The sequence below is a fragment of the Sinocyclocheilus anshuiensis genome, unplaced genomic scaffold (genome assembly GCF_001515605.1).
Source record: "Sinocyclocheilus anshuiensis isolate Anshui unplaced genomic scaffold, SAMN03320099.WGS_v1.1 scaffold1163, whole genome shotgun sequence".
Classification (NCBI taxonomy): domain Eukaryota; kingdom Metazoa; phylum Chordata; class Actinopteri; order Cypriniformes; family Cyprinidae; genus Sinocyclocheilus; species Sinocyclocheilus anshuiensis.
The window spans coordinates 502,717-523,848 of record NW_015544295.1 but is presented as its reverse complement, the minus strand read 5'-3'; the positions used below and the strand labels follow the sequence as shown (position 1 = coordinate 523,848).

At 37.3% G+C, this 21,132-nt stretch overlaps 1 protein-coding gene across 1 annotated transcript in view; it reads left to right on the top strand.

The window, feature by feature from the left end:
* Window positions 1-1,784: 1,784 nt before the first annotated feature.
* tcf7l1b (transcription factor 7 like 1b) overlaps window positions 1,785-21,132 on the top strand; it is a 72,431-nt gene continuing 53,083 nt past the window's right edge. Inside the window, exons 1-3 of the mRNA XM_016499015.1 lie at window positions 1,785-2,703; window positions 2,811-2,883; window positions 3,706-3,833. Coding sequence (XP_016354501.1) covers window positions 2,518-2,703; window positions 2,811-2,883; window positions 3,706-3,833 — 387 coding nt within the window. The 5' untranslated portion in view covers window positions 1,785-2,517. The remainder of the gene's footprint in view (window positions 2,704-2,810; window positions 2,884-3,705; window positions 3,834-21,132) is intronic.

Below are 21,132 nucleotides of genomic sequence, written 5' to 3'. Positions count from 1 at the left end.
ACCGTGGACGAAGCGGAGTCCAGCCCGGGGTCGTCACATGTGGTTGCTGCAAGCCCACCGGCCGCTCCTTCGTCGAATCCACCAGCCGCGCTGTTCTCAAGCCCGCCTGCCTCTGCTCACTCAAGCCTTGGAGGACTGTTTCCTGAACCTGCAGAGTAGCCTACAATGGGTCTGTGCACAAAGGCTGTTTCTATAAAGTGGGGCTGTTTCCAACTTTGCAAGCACAGTCGGGCGCTTCTGACTCACAGCCTGTAAGTACGTTTTTTTATATTTAACACATTGCATTACACCAAATACACAAAATAATGTTCTTTTTAGCAACATCATATGACCCCTTTAAATATTTTTTGGCAATAAAGATACACAACTACATGTAAATTATTATAACTGCTACCACCATATTTTGAGTTTCACTCCATAACATTAATGCCAGAAAAGTCTAATAAATAGTCTTAAATATTATACATTTTAATAATAATATAAATATTATTATCAGTGTTTGAATGTCAGTGTTTTGATTGGGGAAAAAATATATGCAATGCCACGAATGAAGAATTCTGTCCCACAACATGTTTATTCGTGGCCACGATTTGCTAATTTGTTCACTCATTTTAGTTAAACCAACAATGTCAGGAGGGAATAAATTAGTACAACATGGCCAAGATTTAAAACAACAAGGGAACATATTTGTAAATTGTGTTATATATTACAATATATCATTTTTTACCCCGCGTGTCATGTGTGGGGCTCCGTAGTTTTCTCTGACATCACAAGATGAAAAAAATATTTTAATTTGTATTACATTTTGTTTTAATTTATATATTTTTGATATAATTAAATTTTTCTCTGCGTGTTATCAAAAGGTGTAGTCACATTATCATCCATGATGTATTGCCAATAATGTGAGTCACTTTCAAAGTGCATATTTCTGAACTCTTCAACTTGAACATGTTGCGAAATCTACTTGGTTAAATTTTTCACCTTTAGAAAAAATTCCCAAAATTGTGGATTCCAATTGAAATGATGGGATTTTGCCCGCAAACGTTTGCCGGAAAAGGTAAACATGTATGCACCCTAACAAAACTTTAATTTTGCACAAAACATATTAACAAAAAAAATTATTTTGCATAAAGAAAAGCGTGAGATGTGAGTGATTAATTTTACACTTGTTAATGAAAACTTCTTTAGTACGTAATGCCCTATATTTACTGAAATACAGCACGAAAAAAAAACTTTGCAAAAGCATACCATTCAATTTTGTTGTTGCCGCCATGGGTCGCACTGACACGCCCCTTACAAAGCCACAACTCTACAACTTGGGTATAATCTACACTTATGAAATTCCCACTTGTAAATCAACTTTACTTGATTATTCAAATGTTCCGAACTCACAACTCGCGCTTACATATTTCCGACTCCACATGAAGGTACATCAGCCTCAGAGCGGGTTTCTCTCACTATAGCGGGAAATGGAAAACCCGGGGTGGAGTTCGAGCGATTACAGAACGGATCGGTAAACTCCGGTCCACTCACATAGCAGCTCCAGTCCAGAGTTTTCACTCTGTTGCTTGGTGAGGCAACGAATGGAGAAAAAATATACAAACTAACTTGAGAACTTTGTCAGAGATGTAAGCTACTTGATATTAATAACCGAACTGTTTTATAAAAACAATACTGCTGTTTTATTGAATGCGAACGAATTACAGCTGTGCTGAACTGCTCTTGTGATATTGCTTACCTAAATAACGCAGGCTCAAACCCTGTGTCATTGAACTATTGCAAGAATCAAGTCCTGAACAAACTGTTCCTTGAAACTTCTCTGAGTGTGTGTGCTGAATGGAGTGTCGTTTTTCAGCGCTTAACTCCTCCTCTGCATTCTGCTCGTCCAGCGCACACACACCCTCTCACACACACACACACACACACACACACACTCTGCTGCTTGCGCATTCCCCATCAGCAGCTCAACGCACAGGGAAACGGAGCCTCTTCGCGTCCGAACACACCGTTTTCAGTGTTTGTGCTTCAGCTCATCAAACATGACGGTTGTATTTCGCAATGTGGAAGAAACGAGCAGCTGATCTGAGGAGGAATCTGTGTTTCATGTGACTGAAACACGTCTTTGGGATAGAGACTACGGAGGCGCCGCGACCGTTGTTGCAACTTTTGTTGACGGCTGCGCGTTTTAAAGAAAAAGTCGCTCAAGTTTTGCGCTCGATTGTGGAATCTAGAATCGGGTGAGAATACGCCATTTCGACTTTTTTTATTCGTGTTTGGTGAGTTTGTCAGCGGAGGACACGGCGCTTCACGTCTGGAGTTGAGTTTGCAGAGTTTGTGTGCTTTGTGTGATCGCTTCTTAAAGTAATCATGGACAAATTGGATTTAAATTAATGTGTCGAGGATTATTTCTGAACGCTCCTGTGTGTTTTCCTGCATTGAGTGGACTGCGCCGTTCTCGTGCACTTCAGAGTCGACACAAAAACTTGATTTTGTTACCGTTGCAAGACGCTCGTAAACATGCCACAGCTTAACGGAGGTGGAGGGGATGAGTTGGGGGCCAACGATGAATTGATCTCATTCAAAGATGAGGGCGAACAAGAGGAGAAAATCTCCGAAAACGTGTCAGCCGAAAGAGATCTGGACGATGTGAAGTCTTCTCTAGTGAACGAGTCGGAAAATAACAGCAGTTCATCCGATTCTGAGGTAAGTCAGACACCACCGCGTGTTGACAGACGCATGGATGTGGTTGTTGCCGTCGGAAAAATAACTTTTCTGTTTTGTTTTTCTCCGTTCCTCATTCTTTCCTTCAGCAAAACGAGAGGCGCCCTCAACCCAGAGCTGATCTCGAAAGTTATGAGAAAGCCCGAGAGTATTTCACTGAAGGTACGAGCAAACTGCTGCTATGGCATGCCGATTAGCAATTATTCATGAAAAACTAGTTTCTGTTTTTGTTACTAGTAGTATCTTTTTCAATGTCACTCATAGCTATTCATTATATAACGGTGCTTTTTAAAAATAGTGTAACTACTCAAATAGTTAAGTATCTATTTCAGTAGCCTACTTCTAGTTACTATTTATTAGTATGCATAACAATAGTAAAAAATGTTATGCGTTTTCTAATGTAATGTATATTAGTTTTATTTAAACTATAAGGTAGCCATTTTAACTAGTAATTACATGTTACAAGTAATAAAGCAACTGAAATTTGTGAGATAACAGTTGTTAAAATGTGATAGATATTAATGTAATACAAAATAGGTATTAATATCCAATAAGTTCTAGTATAAGTTCTGGAATAGATGCTATTATTTAGATTTTAAAAAATCTACTATGTCATTCACACTTACTAGCAAAACTAAACTTGGTAGCAGAAACCATTAGAATATATACTAGTAGGAAGTGAACAGATGATATCTGAACCACAAGTTTACATAGAATTCAAAAGGAAATTTTTGCAGTTTGATACCAGTAGCAATTAAAAATAGTTACTTGCTACTAATGGGTACTAGTGTTTAATGAATAGTTACTAGTGATATTTAAAAAAAAAGTACTAACCAATATTGGATTAGAAACAAATATATATAAAAACTACTAGAAACATATCAGTAATATGAATAAACGTTGAAACAGCTTGCCATACGTGTTCTTTACTTAACTTTTGTGTCCACACATTGATCCCTAATAATTTGTCTCTCCACTGTCAAGCTTTGAGAAGACAGCAAGATGGAGGGTTTTTTAAGAGCCCCCATTATCCAGGCTACCCGTTTCTAATGATCCCAGATCTCACCAATCCTTACTTGTCCAGCGGCGCCTTGTCTCCAAGCGCAAGAACGGTGAGTGCCATTGAACACACTGTGTGCCTCGGTACATCTCTGGAGTTTTTAAGAGGCAGCAAGAAACATCATGTGAGAGTTTATAATGGCCCTCATGCAGAATGAAACCAACATGTTTCCTTATAAAGGATTCCATTTGAAAATCCACACTTATCAACCACTATTAATTTGAATATTGTAAGGTCGTGTCGCCTTCAGTATCTGCAGTCATGATCATTCAGCTAGATGAGAGCATAAAAAATTTAAAAAAGAGCATAAAAAAAGAGTTTTAGTGCTTAAGATTTAGTAGTTCACCACCAGTCAGTTTTTGTAATTTGAAGTTAAGGAATATGCATGTGGAAGTGGATTGCTGATGTCATTTTAGCATTAGTTCATGTTTGAGGCTATTAAACTGTTTAATTGGTTTTAATTGTGTACTTCAGCTGTTTGTCTTGTATTTGACAGATTTCTATTCATTTATTTGTTGTGTAGGAGATCATGTCTAGTTATCGCCATCATTTACTGGATCAGATTTGCCAAAATCTTGCATCTAAAGTACTTTATGGTGTTTTGGCCCCACATTTCGGTGTCTAAATACGCTGAAGATTCCTCATGTTTGTCTGTGAAATGGTTGGCTAATTGATCTAATACCCAGTGAATGTAATTCGGTGCTGTCTGCCACTGGGCTGTAATTAAGCAGTTTCAGGCTGCTTGTTTAGCCTTCTTTAAAATAAGATTAGTCTGGCCGAGTGAAGAGGTCTGTCACAGTGAAATTCTATCTGGGTGTCCGAGGGCTGCAGAGTTCGCCTGTTCTCTCCCTATAGATGTGTTGGAGTTTTGTGTCCGTGTCTGGGAAAGGTTGACTGCCCTTTTAGCCCCAGCATTGGGTCTTTTCAACTCAATTTGCAAAGAACTCAGCAGGCATTCATGTATGGGTTTGCCGCGGTGTTATGCGTCAGCGCTCTGCAGTAAAAGAGAATGAACGGTTGGGTCTTTGAAAGCCTCAACCGGGAGTGTTTTTTGGCTAAACCGTGAGCCATCTCCCCAAATCAACACGGTTTACAGCCATTGTTTATTCCAGAGCTCAAATCCTCCTACATTACTCTGAATCGCAATGTGATTTGATTGGACCCGGCCAAGCGTTTGAGGGAAAAGTTGCGTTTTCTCCCCCCGCCTCCTCCCTCTAGGCACTCACGCAAGTTTTACTTGGCCTCTCCGTTTCTTTTCACTCGTCCGTACGAGTGCTCCCTCCTTCCCAATCTCTTCCATTTAGTTCCTGAGGCGTTAGTCTTACATTGTCATTCTGAGTGAATGCTGATGGCTTCATTGGGATCTCCATAGGCCCTCATTAGCCTAATGGCTGCTTCTTAGTTGCATAGTAGTTGTGGTACCCAGATCCTCTTTTGTTCCTCATTGTTCCTCAACACTATAGAGTGTTGTTGTGTGACGAGCCTATCGCTTAAATTATCCTGAAGGAACATCCCACCCTTAAAATCGCCTCAGGCTGTACCTGCAATGAGCGAACTTTCCTTAACGATTTTTCGCAAAAATCGTTCCATCACAGACTCAAATGTTGAATTAAGCCAATGTCAGGCACATCTCATGAGCACCGAAGCCCTCTGTTAACTCTAGCATAATGCGCATTAAGGAGCCAAAGGCTAATATGGGCTTACTAGCAAATATTCAGATGGTGTCATTCAGGATAAGGATTAGAAGTCATTTTAATTCGTTTAGCTGATTGGGGACCGTCAAAAGATTTGGTTCCCTGAGAAAATGACCCCATAACCCAATGCATCCAGATGTGAGACAAATATCCACGCAAGACTCATCCTGGTTTGAAAAAGAGGCATCTAACTCTTATTATTCCTCACAGTATTCAAATCGCAGGAGTTCATAACCTCCAGACCCCGAGCAGATTGGCGCTCGTGTTTTATCTGAAAGTTCCAGAAATCAGATCATCCCAGAGTAAGAGATATCTCCGACTGAAAAGCAGATCAGGTCTAGCCCAGTGTGGACCGAGTCAAATGGGAGGTCATTGAGGCAGATGAGCTTAGCCTGTCAATCAGCACCTCTAGAGCGAGCCGAGCGTCAGACAATGAGTGGTTGGCATACTTCAGATGTTTACACACTAATCTTAAGCTCTCGCTCAGACAGCCTCGGTCACAGCTGACAAAATCACGTAAGGAAGTTTCCAAACAAAGTGGAGGAACCCGTCAGAATCTGAATGATCTTCTGTGTTACGCTCAAACAAATGCACAAATGTAGAGTATGTTTGCCAGGGAAAAGCATGAGTCTGTGCGGTATACTCTTTTTTTTTTTTTTTATGATTCGGAATTTGACTAATTTGACAATGTCATTCTAAAAGGTATTCAACAGGTTCAATATGTTTTGTAAAGTAGAGAATCTGAGGAACTGGATTGAATATAAAAGACTTCAGAGAATGTTCTTTGTCAGAATGAAAGCCATTAAACTTCTACCATGGGATGAAAAATGAAAAACTGAGTCAGAAGAAAAGGGTTTTTTTCCCCCATGGCAATTTTTCTTTTTTCTTTTACAGAAAAAAAAAAGTCAGAAGTATTTTGGTCTCTTGCTTTTATATGGTGCACTACATATTTGTACCACTGAAAATGCAATGAAATCATTCTCAGGTTAACTGCATAGATTAGTTTTATATTTATTTTCTTAGCAGACGCTTTTCTAACCAAACCGTCTGTTTGGTTACTACCATAAAGCGCACAAATCATATTTCAAGGCAGGCCTTGAATGCCAAAGTAAAGCCTGAAGCAGTCGCAAATAGAGTAAACTTGTAATCATGTCGCTTCTAAACTAATATGTACGTTTCTTGTGCTGTTGCTCTGATATCCCTGAGGTGGAAGCTCAAAAAAAGCTCCTCTGAATTCATAGATTTCATGTAATATTTATAGTTGTAGGAAGGAAAGGTTTGCCAAAGGGAATGTGGAGTTTTGAATACCTGTGGCTTTAGTTAAGAAGTGCAAACAAAGACCGTTGCTTAATTCTTAGAATTTCTTAACATACTTTAGTGACAGTAACACACATATAGGCATGCACACATGTGACATTGTGATTAATGAGGTTATTGTTGTTGGGTGCTGTTGTTGTTGTATTATATTTAGTGTATGATGTGCTTTGGGATGGAAACTGTCGCAATGATCAACTAGTCTTTTAGATGGATTTCCTTGCTTTCTATGTATTTCTATTTAAAAGCTAAATATTAAAAAGTTTTAATAACCGAAAAAATATAGATTAATATTTAATCATCTATAAACTTTAACAACAAGTTCACAATTCCATTCAGAATGTGTTTCCACCAGCTGTTTTTGAGCACAAGAACATTTCTTATGTAAACACGGTAACTGACTAGTCAATTTTGAAATGTGTAATTTTGCACGTCGCTCCTTTGGGGCATTTAAATATCAGTCTGAATGCTGTTGCATCTGTAGGTGGGTAGTGTGAGTGTGTGTGTGTGTGTGTGTGTGTGTGTGTGTGTGTGTGTGTGTATGAGACCTACACTTTAATTCAGATAACTAACCTTGAATGCAGTTGTAAATGCTTAAGGCCTTCATCACATATTAATGAAATAAATCCGTCAAAAGAAAAAAAAAATTCCACCCCCACCAAAAAAAATTTTCTTTAAGTGTTTTGAGGCCTGATAGTCAGATCCACAAGATTAGCCATTGAGCAGTTCAGACCTCACACTTCTTGTTTGACATTTTAAATTTCTATTCATGTAGCGGTGAGGGCAACAGTCCAGATAACTTTGGAAAAGCATTGTGAAAAAGACGGCATTAGTAAAAACGGAAAAGCAAACAGTGAAAAAGAGCTGAGAAGAGGACAGAAATAAGTGGAAGATGGAAAGAAACTGAGGTATGAAGTGACAGAAGGGAAAGATGTGGGGAAACACAGGCGTGCAGATTTCCCATAATTGATTTAGGGCCTGCTCCGAGCTGACATTCCTCAATAATCCAGTGAGACTGTTTTTAAGGATCGAGTGTGGCGGCCAACCAGCTCTACTCTTCTCAATGCTTGTCACTGAGATGAATGCTCAAGCCTGGCTCAAGGAATCGTCTGCTAGGGGTGTTGGAAATGGATATGTTGAGTATATGCACAATGCTTTTGTTGGCGAAGTAAAATTTAGCCACATTGTGAAAATTAAGTACACTTATATGTGGCTTCCTAAAAATGTGAGGCGTTAGAAAAGTGTCAAAATCCTTCCTAATTTTACAAATTGCAAGTATGAGACAGATTGTAAACATATGAGAACTTTGGTGCTTATTTGAGCAAAATGTGTTTAAATAACATTTATCTACATTGTGAATCTTATGATTATTTAAATACACTTTCATGTGTCTCATTAGAAAAGTGTCAATCCTTCCTTTGTTGCAAATTGCAAATATGTGACCCTGAACCACAAAACCAGTCATAAGTAGCACGGGTATATTTGTAGCAATAGCCAAAAATACATTGTATGGGTCAAAATTATCGATTTTTCTTTTATTCCAAAAATCATTAGGATATTAAGTAAAGATCATGTATGCATATATTTTGTAAATTTCCTACTGTAAATATATCAAAACGTAATTTTTGATTAGTAATATCATGCATTGCTAAGAACTTAATTTGGACAACTTTAAAGGCGATTTTCTCAATATTTAGATTTTTTTGCACCCTCAGATTCCAGATTTTCAAATAGTTGTATCTCAGCCAAATATTGTCCTGTCCTAACAAACCATACATCAATGTATTCAGCTTTCAGATAATGTATAAATCTCAATTTCAGAAAATTGACCCATATGACTAGTTTTGTGGCCCAGGGTCACATATGAGATTCTGAACACATAAGATAGATCATATTGAACTTTGGTGCTCAATTGGGCAAAATGAGTTCAAATCCAGCTCGCAACACATCAAAAAGCCAAAAACAAAGTTCTGTCAGTATAGACAGTCAAAGATAATCAAAGATAAACAGTCATTGTCCTGTATTACAACCTGTTCCCTGTACAAACTGCAGCAATGCTACTCTTCATGTTGATGACAGGTTTTGACACGGTGCGTAATAATGTGTTGTAAACACACTGAATGGATTCAGTCCTAAATGTTTTTCAGAGGCCTGTGGCGTTTCCTAACATTGTATTTTAATGCACATTTACATGCTGAAATTATTTTCTGGTCAAGTCTTCGCTCTCCTGGAAAAGCCATTGAAAGACTTGGATCGTAATCGGTTTTCAGACTCCTTTTTCATTTGATTTCGGTCTCTAGCTTCCAACGTAAAAGCTTAGAGCACAATCCCGTGTTGTTTTAATGCAGTCGGGTTTTGGGCCCGAACAAGGAACCAAGCGACTCGCCAAACCTTGTAACTGCGGCTTTTGTGTTGCGGCGCCCACATCGGCAAACAAACACACCTCAGTGGAAACGCATTTTAAACTGTTTAGTCTTGTCTTTTGGGGAAGAATAGCACAGGGCACACGTGCACACAAACACACGCTTTTGTAATGCCTGAGCATGTCGTCACAGCTCAGGCCACGTCTTTTACGGCGTTCCAGGCCTCCGCTGGGCATTTTTCCACATTCAGGTGTTCTCACTCTGCCAGCAGCTCTTAGCACTTAAAATCTTTGAGACACAGTTGAGTCAATCGTGCTATCGTCGGTGTGTGCGTGTGTGGTTTTTTTTTTATGTCCATTTCTTGTGTGAGTAAACTGTTAGTGTATATTCAAGACACCGGCTGTAGCTGTAAAGGAAAAACTGCCTGTTGTCTTTGTTTACACACCCTTGTGTCACTCATGATTTTTTTTTTTCCATCGAACACAAAAAGCTGAATTTTAGCAGATCTGCTCTATACAATGAAAGTGAATGGGGACGGATGCTGTCGAGCTCCAAAAATAACAGAAAACACAGTAAAAGTAATTAGTAGACTTGGAATACAACACGTGTCATATGTACTATGAATGGTGATTTTTGACATTTTTGGACTTGTGCAGCCCCTGGTCACCATTCACTGTAATGGAAAAGAGCAGCGTGAACATTCTTCTAAACACCTGCTTTTATTATTCCATAATAGAGGGCTTAGGTTTGGACTGATTTGAGGGTGAGTAAATGATGAACAGTTTCTTTGTCTTCTGCCTGTACATTGAGTGTAAATGTACCTTCAACAGACTGAACATTATACTTACACCCCAAACGTGTGTGTTTGCTCACCAGTGAGTGACAGAGAGATCTGTTGATGGCAACCTGAAATGTAGTTGCCAAATGTTCTCTTTGTTGATCCTGGTGTCACAGCTGTGTAAACAGTCTTGACTGATTTCTACATGTTTTCTCCAACCTTTTAAAGCAATCTACTTTCCTATGGTCAATGTGTGTCATTTGTCATTTGGAATATAATTGCATGTTTTTGTTCATGCTTTTCCATTAGATGTTTGAGGAGACAAATAGTAGAATTTTAGTCAGAGTAGTATTTCAACTGATGCAAATAAATGGCTGTGAGGGATAAAAATTAAGTGTTTAATATGTCGTGATTTCTTAAAGTCCTATTTCACATCTAATCTCGTGATTTATTGTCCAGTGTAATTTTTTTGGACCCTTTGGAAAATCTGGTTTATGTTTTGGAACATGGTTTGCTAGTCATTAGTTGGTCATTAACTGTTTAACCACGCACTAAATGAAAGTTTGACCACCTAAAGCTAGTATAAATTACTGGGAAGTGGTTTATTATTGGTCTTAGAAGGTCCACTTTGGACCAGATACAAGACTGTAGCCTTACGAAGCTGGTTATTCCAGCAGTGGAAAGACGTATTTCAGTGATATTTAATGACGTTTTGGGTCTCATCTATAAAACACAAGCTTATCAGATTTGTGTATTACATTCATAAATCCATTGAGTAAAGTGTTAAAGGGATAGTTCACCCAAAAATGAAGACTGTCATCATTTACTCACCCTCATGTTCTTCCAAACCCATAAGACTTAAGCTCATCTTTGAAACACAGATAAATATATTTTTAATATTTTTGCATCTTTTTTTGTCCATCCATTGAAAGTACACGTAATCAAAACCTTAACACATTACAAAGTACAGAAAGATCTGTATGAATCGAGCAAGCCTTCTAAATCGATGAACAGATTTAATTAACTGTTATTCACATATGTAAACACTGATCAATTTACATACACTGAATGCATCAAATATGGGTTTGGAAGGACATTGAGTAAACGATGACTTTTGAGTTTCTCGAATAATGATTGAAGCTCAATAAACAGGTTGCATTTCTGTCCTTCACAGATTTTTACTTTAGCGCTGAAGCGTTGAGTTTTTTGAAAAGATGTTGCACAATACAAAGCAGCAAACTTCTGTTGAAGAAACTTTTCTCAGTCATGTTGAAGGTTCTTGTCAAACATAAACTCTCCTTAAACCCATCAACCATTCAACTTGTGTCCTAGAAAAACTACCAGTGCATCGTGCGAGCGTGTTCGCGCACTCTATACTCTTTGAATTGTGTGAAACACTGCCAGCCTTGGCCTTCCCTCCTCCTTCCTTTCTCTTAGGAGAGCGGGAGTTGGTGTCGACCCCTTCTGCCACCCATAGCTTGCCCATCATGCCTCCCTCTGTTCCGTCCCTGCCATTACATATTCTGTTTATAGCCTTCACTGGCTTTTCAAGAGCCGGGCCCTTCAGGAGAGATTCAACCCCCCGTGAGGACTGGCAAACCAACCAGCTCTCCTAACACACACACACACACACTCGCAACGTTCAGTGACATCAATGAAAAGGCCTTTGAAGCTGCTTGGGATGAGCATGTGTATAAATGTATTTTTTCATCAATTTATTAATCTGAAGCCGGCGCTTCAGAGTCAGCCAGGTTCAGACAGAAGCGCCACTTTGAGACGCCCACTTTAATTCCGCGCTGGGATGTTTTTGACAAGCCACGAGCTGTTTATGCGATCTTTAAAGCCTAGATCTGGCTCTCAGCGGACTGTGGTGCTTATTTTTTTTAGTAATACATATATTTGAAGGACTGGTGTAGCGATACAGTGGCACACATTTTTTTTTTTCTTCGCCTGAAACTAGCTGTTCATAAACAACTTCATAAATAATAATCAGAATAGATATTTATCATATTGGGTGGCCGGTTGAAGTAAGTGGTGTGTTGCTCACACACACACACACACACACACACACACACACACACACACACACACACTTGCTACGTTCAGTGACATCAATGAGAAGGCCTTTGAAGCTTTTGGGATGAGCATGTGTATAAATGTATTTTTTCATCAATTTATTAATCTGAAGCAGGCGCTTCGGAGTCGGCCAGGTTCAGACAGAAGCGGCACTTTGAGAAGCCCACTTTAATTCCGCGCTGGGATGTTTTTGACAAGACACGAGTTGTTTATTCGATCTTTAAAGTCCATATCAGACTCTCAGCGGACTGTGGTGCTTATTTCCAGTAATACACATATATATATATATATATCAGGGACTGGTACAGTAACTCGCGTTTTTTTTCTTCGCCTGAAATCAGCTGTTCATAAACAAGTGCGTAAGTAGATTCGGAGTAGATATTTATCATATTGGGTGGCCACATGAATGGGAATTTGTGTGAAAGATTGGGAATTTGTGTCACAACAGGTTCGAGTTGGTCACGTGAATTTGCCAGAAAACGGTTTGATTTGAAAATTACTTCTGTGATTCATACTTGGGGCCCCATGAAATCCATTTAATTTTTTTTCCAAATTCCATTTTTCCCATTTTAATTTATCTGGATTACACTTTTTTCCATTTTAATTTTTCTAGTCTCTAATGGTTAAAATTAATTTTATTAATCAAAAAGCGTCTACCTAATTGAAATCATTAAACGCACACAATTTAACAGCAATTTATAAAAAGTAAAAAAAAAAAAAAATACATTAAGGCCCTATGAAGTATGTTTTTATTTTTTTTTTGTCAAATTCGGTTATATTTTTGTATTCTGTTTTCCATTAGTTTTCTGGATTCCATTTTAATGGTTTCATTAAATTTTAATAAACAAAAGCATCTATAAATACCCCCCCACCACATTTTTTGGTAAATAAATTCTGGTAAATATTTTTTTCTGGTAAATATTCCTTGAAAAATATTTTTTTAATAATAATTTTATTATTAGTTGTAGTACTATCATTACATTCACTAATATATTTTTGTAACAATTTCTTCAGGTTAAACCGAACTTTTATTTTGACGGGTTGCTGTGAAGACCTTTAGGTTTCTGTTTGTAAATGATATGACGATAGTTTTACTCAAAAGAAACGGTAAAATGCTCATGAAGTGACTGTCAGAGCAGTTCAAGAGATTGTTCATGTGTTCATATTTTGAGGCTGCAGAGGCTGATTTGATTTCAAATTTGGCAAATTCCATGACATTCCACATTATACAGTAAATTACGTTTTTATAACCAAATTCTGCGATTCTGTCCACGTTTTCTGCATCACAGACCCTACATGCATTGCTACAGTATTGACAATACACAATGGACCTTCTTGCCCTCGAAATTTCGCCAAATTGTCACTAATGTGACCACAGTTTAACTGTTCACTTTTTTCCCCGTGTTAGTTTTGCTCAATTTAGGGGAGCTGGCTAAAATCAACATTAGCTCAGCAAATACACCCACTAACCACTATGATCTAACATTAAAAATTACGGCTAAAAACAGGATGGCTGCATAAGGATACAGGGACTTTAGAGGGGCCTTCATTACTGTGGGAGTTGATTTGTTAGTTCAGTGTCTATATTTGTTAGCTGGTGGTGTAGTGGGTGTTTTCAAACAGTTTACTTCTTGTGATGGTATGCTCTCAAAGACCTGGCCCCGTCTCACTGATGGAATATTCCAGATGTGTCTCTGTTAGCGGTCTATAGAGACTTTTCTATGAGTGTGATTTGAAGAGTGACACTCCCCTAAATTTTTAGACCTTAGTCAGGAATGATGTCATATTCAAAGTAATGTGAACACAAATGTGTGGAGGACTAGTAGTTTAAAATAAAAATTATCAATGTGTTAAAAAATAAAAAAGTACATTTCAAAGTTATATTATTATAACTGAAGATATTTCAGTGTTACATCACTGTAAAAAATGCTTCTGCGATTAGTTACAACTTAAAATTTGTTAAGATAACTTAACTTAAATATCTAAATAAAAAAGTTAACCAAATTTATAATTTTAAGTCAAGCATGAACACTTACTTTAAATTAAAACAATGGATTATTACTTAATATTACATTTTCCGTTGTGATAATTAATTGCAGCAATCATTTTTTTATAGTGATGTAACTGTCTATGAAAAAACTTTTTTTTTTCATTTTATTTGTCAAATAATTGTTAAATGTATTGAAAAGTGATTATGAATAGTAGTTTTATTAAACTCATTTAACATCTTTAAACATGAATATAATAGTTTTATCTAATGTCAAATATATAATATATAAATTCAAAAATAAAAAAGATGATCATTTTAAGTGGTTCTGCTCATCTACTATTAAAAATGAGGCCCTCCAAGTGCTATTTTATTATTATTTATTTACTATATTTAGTAGTTATTAACTTTCATTTGTTTTAGTTATTTTATTTACTTTTGCCCTTTTTATTCAGTTCGATTTTTTTAAATATATATTTCTATTTTGCTTTAACATATATATTCATATTTTTTAATTGCAGTATTAGTTTTAGTATTTTTATTTCAGTTGCCAAGGTAACATTTCTAATTTTAGTTTTAATATTTTTCTCATATTTAGATTTTATTTCAGCTTTTTTTTTACAATTAATAAAAACTTTTAAAATAGATCTAGTTAACAGTAACCACACTGGTTATGAGGGATGAAAGAACAATGCATTCAATTTGTCATATTGGCCTACACCAGCATGAATGTTTGCCATTCACACCCATAGGGAAATGTATACCTCGGTACACAAGGACTCGGCCTAAATACTAGCCCTCTACAATGTGGAAAATGCTTGAGAAAACAATGCAATGCACTTCGTGTTGGTCCAACAAGAAATCACAGCTGCTCACAGGTCAAAAATAAAGCCGACCATGATGAAATATAGGCCTGTTTGTCTGTGCATGTTATAGAGTTTATGCTTGTTGTATGTCAAACTAATACCGTCTCGTCATGTGCACTTTAAGAATACAAATATGCGTGCATGCACTTATCATATGTCCTGCTAATACCCACTAGCCCCCTCTAGGCTGTGTGGTATCAGTGTTAGACCAAGTTAAAGCCCCCAACCGGCGGGCCAAGGTTAACCCCCTGTGGGCTGGAGGGGTGTGGGGGTCATCCATCTCTCTTCAGGGTGATAAGGGCTCTTTGGCTGATTGATAGCAGGGCTCCGCACACCCTCCACCCCCTCGACTACAGCGGGTCCCCTCTGGATCATGTGTGGCCCCTCACGTGGAGACCAGGGTTTTATTTCACATTAAGAGCCATCAGTGCTCTTAAAACCAGAACAATAAGTGCTGGAGTGTACGCTAATAAAATCTGATTGTGCAGAAGAGAGCGAGAGAAGGGGGGTGTGAGCAAGGGCAACTCCCAACCAAGACCTTCATCAGTCTAGTATTCCAAGCAGATGGTTTCAGTTAAAGCTTAGCGGAGAGAGTTGGAAAGAGGAGGCAGAGTGGGCCTGACATGCTGCACAGTTGGTGGATGGAAGGAGGGAAAAGTGATAGTGATGATAAGGAAATAAGTAAAAGGGAAGGGGGTGAACGAGAGGAAAAGTGGAAGTGTGGATGGAAGAAATATTACACCTAGTTCTTTCACTGTTGCATGAAAAATGGGATGACAAAGTTGTTTCTAAATGGAAATTGGGTGTGATGGTACATGAAAGATGTGTATTCGTAAATGTTTCTGCATATTTGACATTTTTATATTGTCCTGTGTTGATGGATCAGACTGATTTGCTTAAGTTAAGTGATGATAATATGTTGGAATTTAATCTGCACTACCCACAATCCTGAAGTGGGCAACACCTTGAATTCCATCAATCACTGAAGCTGAATACCAAACAACTACTCCGAAACTCCAACTCCCATGATGCATTGCGAATAGAGATGCACAATATTATCGGAGCAAAATCGGAATCGGCCGATAATGGCTTTAAATGTAAATATCGGCATCTGCCCGATATGAAAAATTATGCTGATATGTCTTGCCGATAAGAGGAATACATTAACTCACATGTGCTCAGGGTGTGCTAGCGATTAGATCATGTCAACAGTGTGGCTCATTCTTAAGGCAAAGTTTTGCCTGAATGATGATTAGATTCACTGTTTTGGATCGCTGCATTTAAACTGAGAATGCGAATGAGAGTCAACGGTAATACAACGCGCAGCGGCAGCAACGGTAGTTGTCCTAATGCCCGCTCCGTAAGGAGTTTTAATTCCGTAGGGGGCGCTGTTGCCCTACTTCTATTAACATGAAAGCAAAATACACAAATAATAATTAGACTTGTGTTTCTGATTAAATAAAGCAGTAATTGATGTCATAAAATCATGAGTATGTTTTGATTTAAAGGTCAGAAACTATAGCTTACATGAACAAAAAAATATTACAAACATGACACTTAAATTAAATAACTTTATATATATACTGATTTATTAATTAATGTGTAATATGTTACATATTTTTAAACAAATTATGAGCTCTAAAAGATTTTCAGAGTTTTTACAACTCTTTTGCTTTAGACCATTTACAAATGTTAAATCTTAAAATAAAATGTTAAGGTTACCACTGCATCTTTCTGAAAAAATAAAATGCAGCGATTGAATATAGTTTATTTATTTTCAAATCTTCATTGTACTGTCATTATAAAAGAACTTCATTATTGTTTTTTTAATTCTAACAAATAAGTTCTTGTTAAAAACTAACCAAAATAATTTAAATAATAAAATAAAAAATAATTATAAAAATAATTTGCTTATTTCTGCAGAGGAGAGACTTCCAAACAAACTGAAATCGGCATCGGCTATCTGCCAAAATGAGTTGAAAAATATCGACATATCCGATACCGGCAAAAATCCAATATCGTGCATCCCTAATAGAGATACATGGATATGAATAGAGGGATATCTGTAAAGGTAGATAGGTAGATATAGAGAGATATAGAAAGATTGATAAATTGGATCTATATATCCATCAATATCTGTCCATATCTAACTCTTCCATTCAACAAATACAAAACCCTGCTTGGCACAAAAATGGCAGTGGAAACGCTTAATTAGTTGAACTCTAATGCCCTGTCTAACTAGAACAGATTGTTAGGGGGGAAAAACAAACAAAAAAACAAAAAAAACAATGTTGAGGTCAGGGAACAAGGTCACTCTAAATTCATTGTGTTGACTGCTCAGCCATAGTCTGCTTCAGGCCTTCTGTCTGTTTGCATTGCGAAGGGTGCTGGATTTGCCCAATGTAGCTCAGGCTTTGACATCACAGGTGAAAACATACATCGGAATCGGCCGATAATGGCTTTAAATGTAAATATCGGCATCTGCCCGATATGAAAAATTATGCTGATATGTCTTGCCGATAAGAGGAATACATTAACTCACATGTGCTCAGGGTGTGCTAGCGATTAGATCATGTCAACAGTGTGGCTCATTCTTAAGGCAAAGTTTTGCCTGAATGATGATTAGATTCACTGTTTTGGATCGCTGCATTTAAACTGAGAATGCGAATGAGAGTCAACGGTAATACAACGCGCAGCGGCAGCAACGGTAGTTGTCCTAATGCCCGCTCCGTAAGGAGTTTTAATTCCGTAGGGGGCGCTGTTGCCCTACTTCTATTAACATGAAAGCAAAATACACAAATAATAATTAGACTTGTGTTTCTGATTAAATAAAGCAGTAATTGATGTCATAAAATCATGAGTATGTTTTGATTTAAAGGTCAGAAACTATAGCTTACATGAACAAAAAAATATTACAAACATGACACTTAAATTAAATAACTTTATATATATACTGATTTATTAATTAATGTGTAATATGTTACATATTTTTAAACAAATTATGAGCTCTAAAAGATTTTCAGAGTTTTTACAACTCTTTTGCTTTAGACCATTTACAAATGTTAAATCTTAAAATAAAATGTTAAGGTTACCACTGCATCTTTCTGAAAAAATAAAATGCAGCGATTGAATATAGTTTATTTATTTTCAAATCTTCATTGTACTGTCATTATAAAAGAACTTCATTATTGTTTTTTTAATTCTAACAAATAAGTTCTTGTTAAAAACTAACCAAAATAATTTAAATAATAAAATAAAAAATAATTATAAAAATAATTTGCTTATTTCTGCAGAGGAGAGACTTCCAAACAAACTGAAATCGGCATCGGCTATCTGCCAAAATGAGTTGAAAAATATCGGCATATCCGATACCGGCAAAAATCCAATATCGTGCATCCCTAATTGCGAACATTATTGAATAAGACTCTCTTTAAGCATCTCAAACAGGACCGTTCAAAAGTTGTTCTTATGCTCTTGAAGGCTGCATTTTTTTTTTACAGTAAAACAGCAATATTGTTAAATATTATTGCAATTTAAAATATCTGTTTTCAATTTTAATGTACACTTGTCAACATTTGAATTGGATCAAAACCTTTCATCAAAGTTGTCCTAAAACCTAAAAACCAAAATGCGTTCTTGTCTTACTGGCGCTTTTGATCAATTTAATGCATCCTTGCTTTAGTGACCCCAATCTTTTAAACAGAAGTGTGTATGTATATATAATATATATATATATTTTTTTTTTTTGACAATTTTTCCACAAAACTCAAATATACTGCATTTAATGCTTATGATAAATGTATATGAATCCATAGTTTTATACTGTACTGTAGCTTTTTAATTTGATTACGTCATTTGCAATGTTTAATGCCATTATGTTTTTGTCTTTGTCTGATTTTATATATTTTTAAAAAGCTTTTTAAAAAACAGGTTTATAATGTTGGTAAAGGCATAAAACTCTTTAATGAATCCCTAAATTAGTGGAAAAATAAGCTGCTGAACGGTAGGTGGTCACTGTTGTGCTCTGTTCATAATGCAATTCTTTGTATGCTTATGTCAGACATTAACATAAACTGTCATCATCCCGGTCAGTTCTCTCTTCCGGTCAAATACTGTCATGATGGAGCAACAGTTTGAAAAAGTTACAATGCATATATACTGGTTTAATGGTACAGGCATCTGAAAGTAACTCTTATCAGTCCTGAGGTTTGTTGCCAACACAGTTACGCAAGAGCATGCATTAAGTAGAAGTTGGTCCACTTGTTATGCCATGCATTGGCTTGTATATTGTTTTAAGTATGTTTCTGACCTAATAAGCCCCAGACCTCTACTTTCACTATTATCAGTGTTGTCTCATTGCCCAGCATGAGCAGGTCCTTGTATGTATACACGTGGCCCTCTGGCCCCTGCACACCATCACAAGCAGATGAGGATCTCTGATCACTATCATATTTGTTTTAAGGCCCTGCTTCGGCCCACAGGTAAGACAGAGGCCACAAAAACACTTGTGAGCCGCGGCACTGATATAGACAGCTGAAGCACAGCAGTGCCGGCATGCTAATGATAAGACGACACCTCCAGCGTTACACATCCAAGAAAGAATGAAGCTATTCTTTCCCTCTAGCTTTATTTGTTTTGTCTTGCTCTCGGTAGGTCACATATGTCCTATCGTCACAGGGTATGCCCCTGTGCTCGTGTTGCACCTCCTGAATATCCTGCTTCTCCCCTCCATCCCGACTCCTTCCCCTCCTCTGCGCGGAACTCCAGATGTAAACGATTAGCTTGTTTAACAAGGCCGCTCCAGGCAAGGCGCTTTGCAACAACAACAGTCCCAAACACTCGACTAGCTTTCTGTGCAGCTTTCTGAAGTATAAAACCATGTTAGTCACCGTTTCCATTGGATCCGTGAGATCTTGGAGAAGTAGTTGTGAATCTGTAAAAAGCACCTTTTTGTATTACGTGGAATGGCATCACAGGTCTCTTGATTTGGATCAGGATTGTCTGAATGAGGTGAAATGGATCCAGAGTAACCCAACTAAACATCTCCATAACTACGATGACCTCTGGACAGATGAAATCTGCCTAACCTTTGAACAAACCTTAGTGTAAACTTGTCTAAATCAATTAGACTCATTAGATAGTCACAATGTTCCACCGTCTTGCTAGATTCAATTAAGACCCAGCAACAGACTCACTTTTCTCACCTAATTCCAGTTTGTAGATTAATTACAGCACCTGACTGGTTAAAACATTTGCGAGTAACTGTGTGCTATCTCTAAAACTGTTAAGGGTAACAAAAATGTCATTTCTGACTGTCACACATATCTTGTCTGAGCTAATCCCAGCTAAAGTCCCTTTAAAGCAAGGTGGTTCACTTGGCGGCCATATTGGTAGGCAAACAAATACAGCTCCTACTTCCAATTTGTAACGGTGTGATATATCTGTTAAGGTCAACATAAATGTCTTGTTTCTGTCTATCACACACATCTTGGCAGTAGCTGTTTCCATTACCCTTCATATTGGGCAAATTGACAATTGCAAATTGAAAATACGCCCAGAGGAAACGAGTCAATTTTTCAAAAACTCCCATATATCGCAAATAAGTAATTTTTCAGGAAATTCGAAAAAGGAATATTTTGCAAAAGTGCAATGGAAAAGTCACAAGAGGAAAAAATTTACTTATAGTCGCATCACATTTGTAATATAAATGCCGTCATTTCGCAATAGTTTTTTATCGACATTTAGAAAATATCGCAAAGCTTTTGCACAAATCTGTAATGGAAACTGAGCTTGTGCTGATACCAGCCAAAGTCTTTTTAAGGCAAGGTAGTTTACTTGGCGGCCAATCAATGGATTTACAGTTAACTGGTGGAATTCAGTTTGAAATTCATTATTTTAGCCTATTACGTAACTGAAGGTTTAAAGTGCAAGCACTAATGTGTAAGTGGCAATCCCATTCATTAACGCTCACCTATCACCATCCACTTTTCGATTTTAGCAAATCAGTCTGAGCGAATACAGACAACAAGATTAAAGGGGTCATATGATGCTTTTTTAAAGATCATTATTTTGTGTATTTGGTGTAACAGAATATGTTGACATGCTTTAATATTCAAAAAACACATTATTTTTCAAATACTGTACATTATTGTAGGTCCTCTATGCCCCGCCTCTCTCAAACGCTTCGTTTTCTACAATGTCCCTCCTTCCGACAAGCGCAGTCTGCTCTGATTGGCCAGCTGACCCAGTGCATTGTGATTGGCCGAACACTGC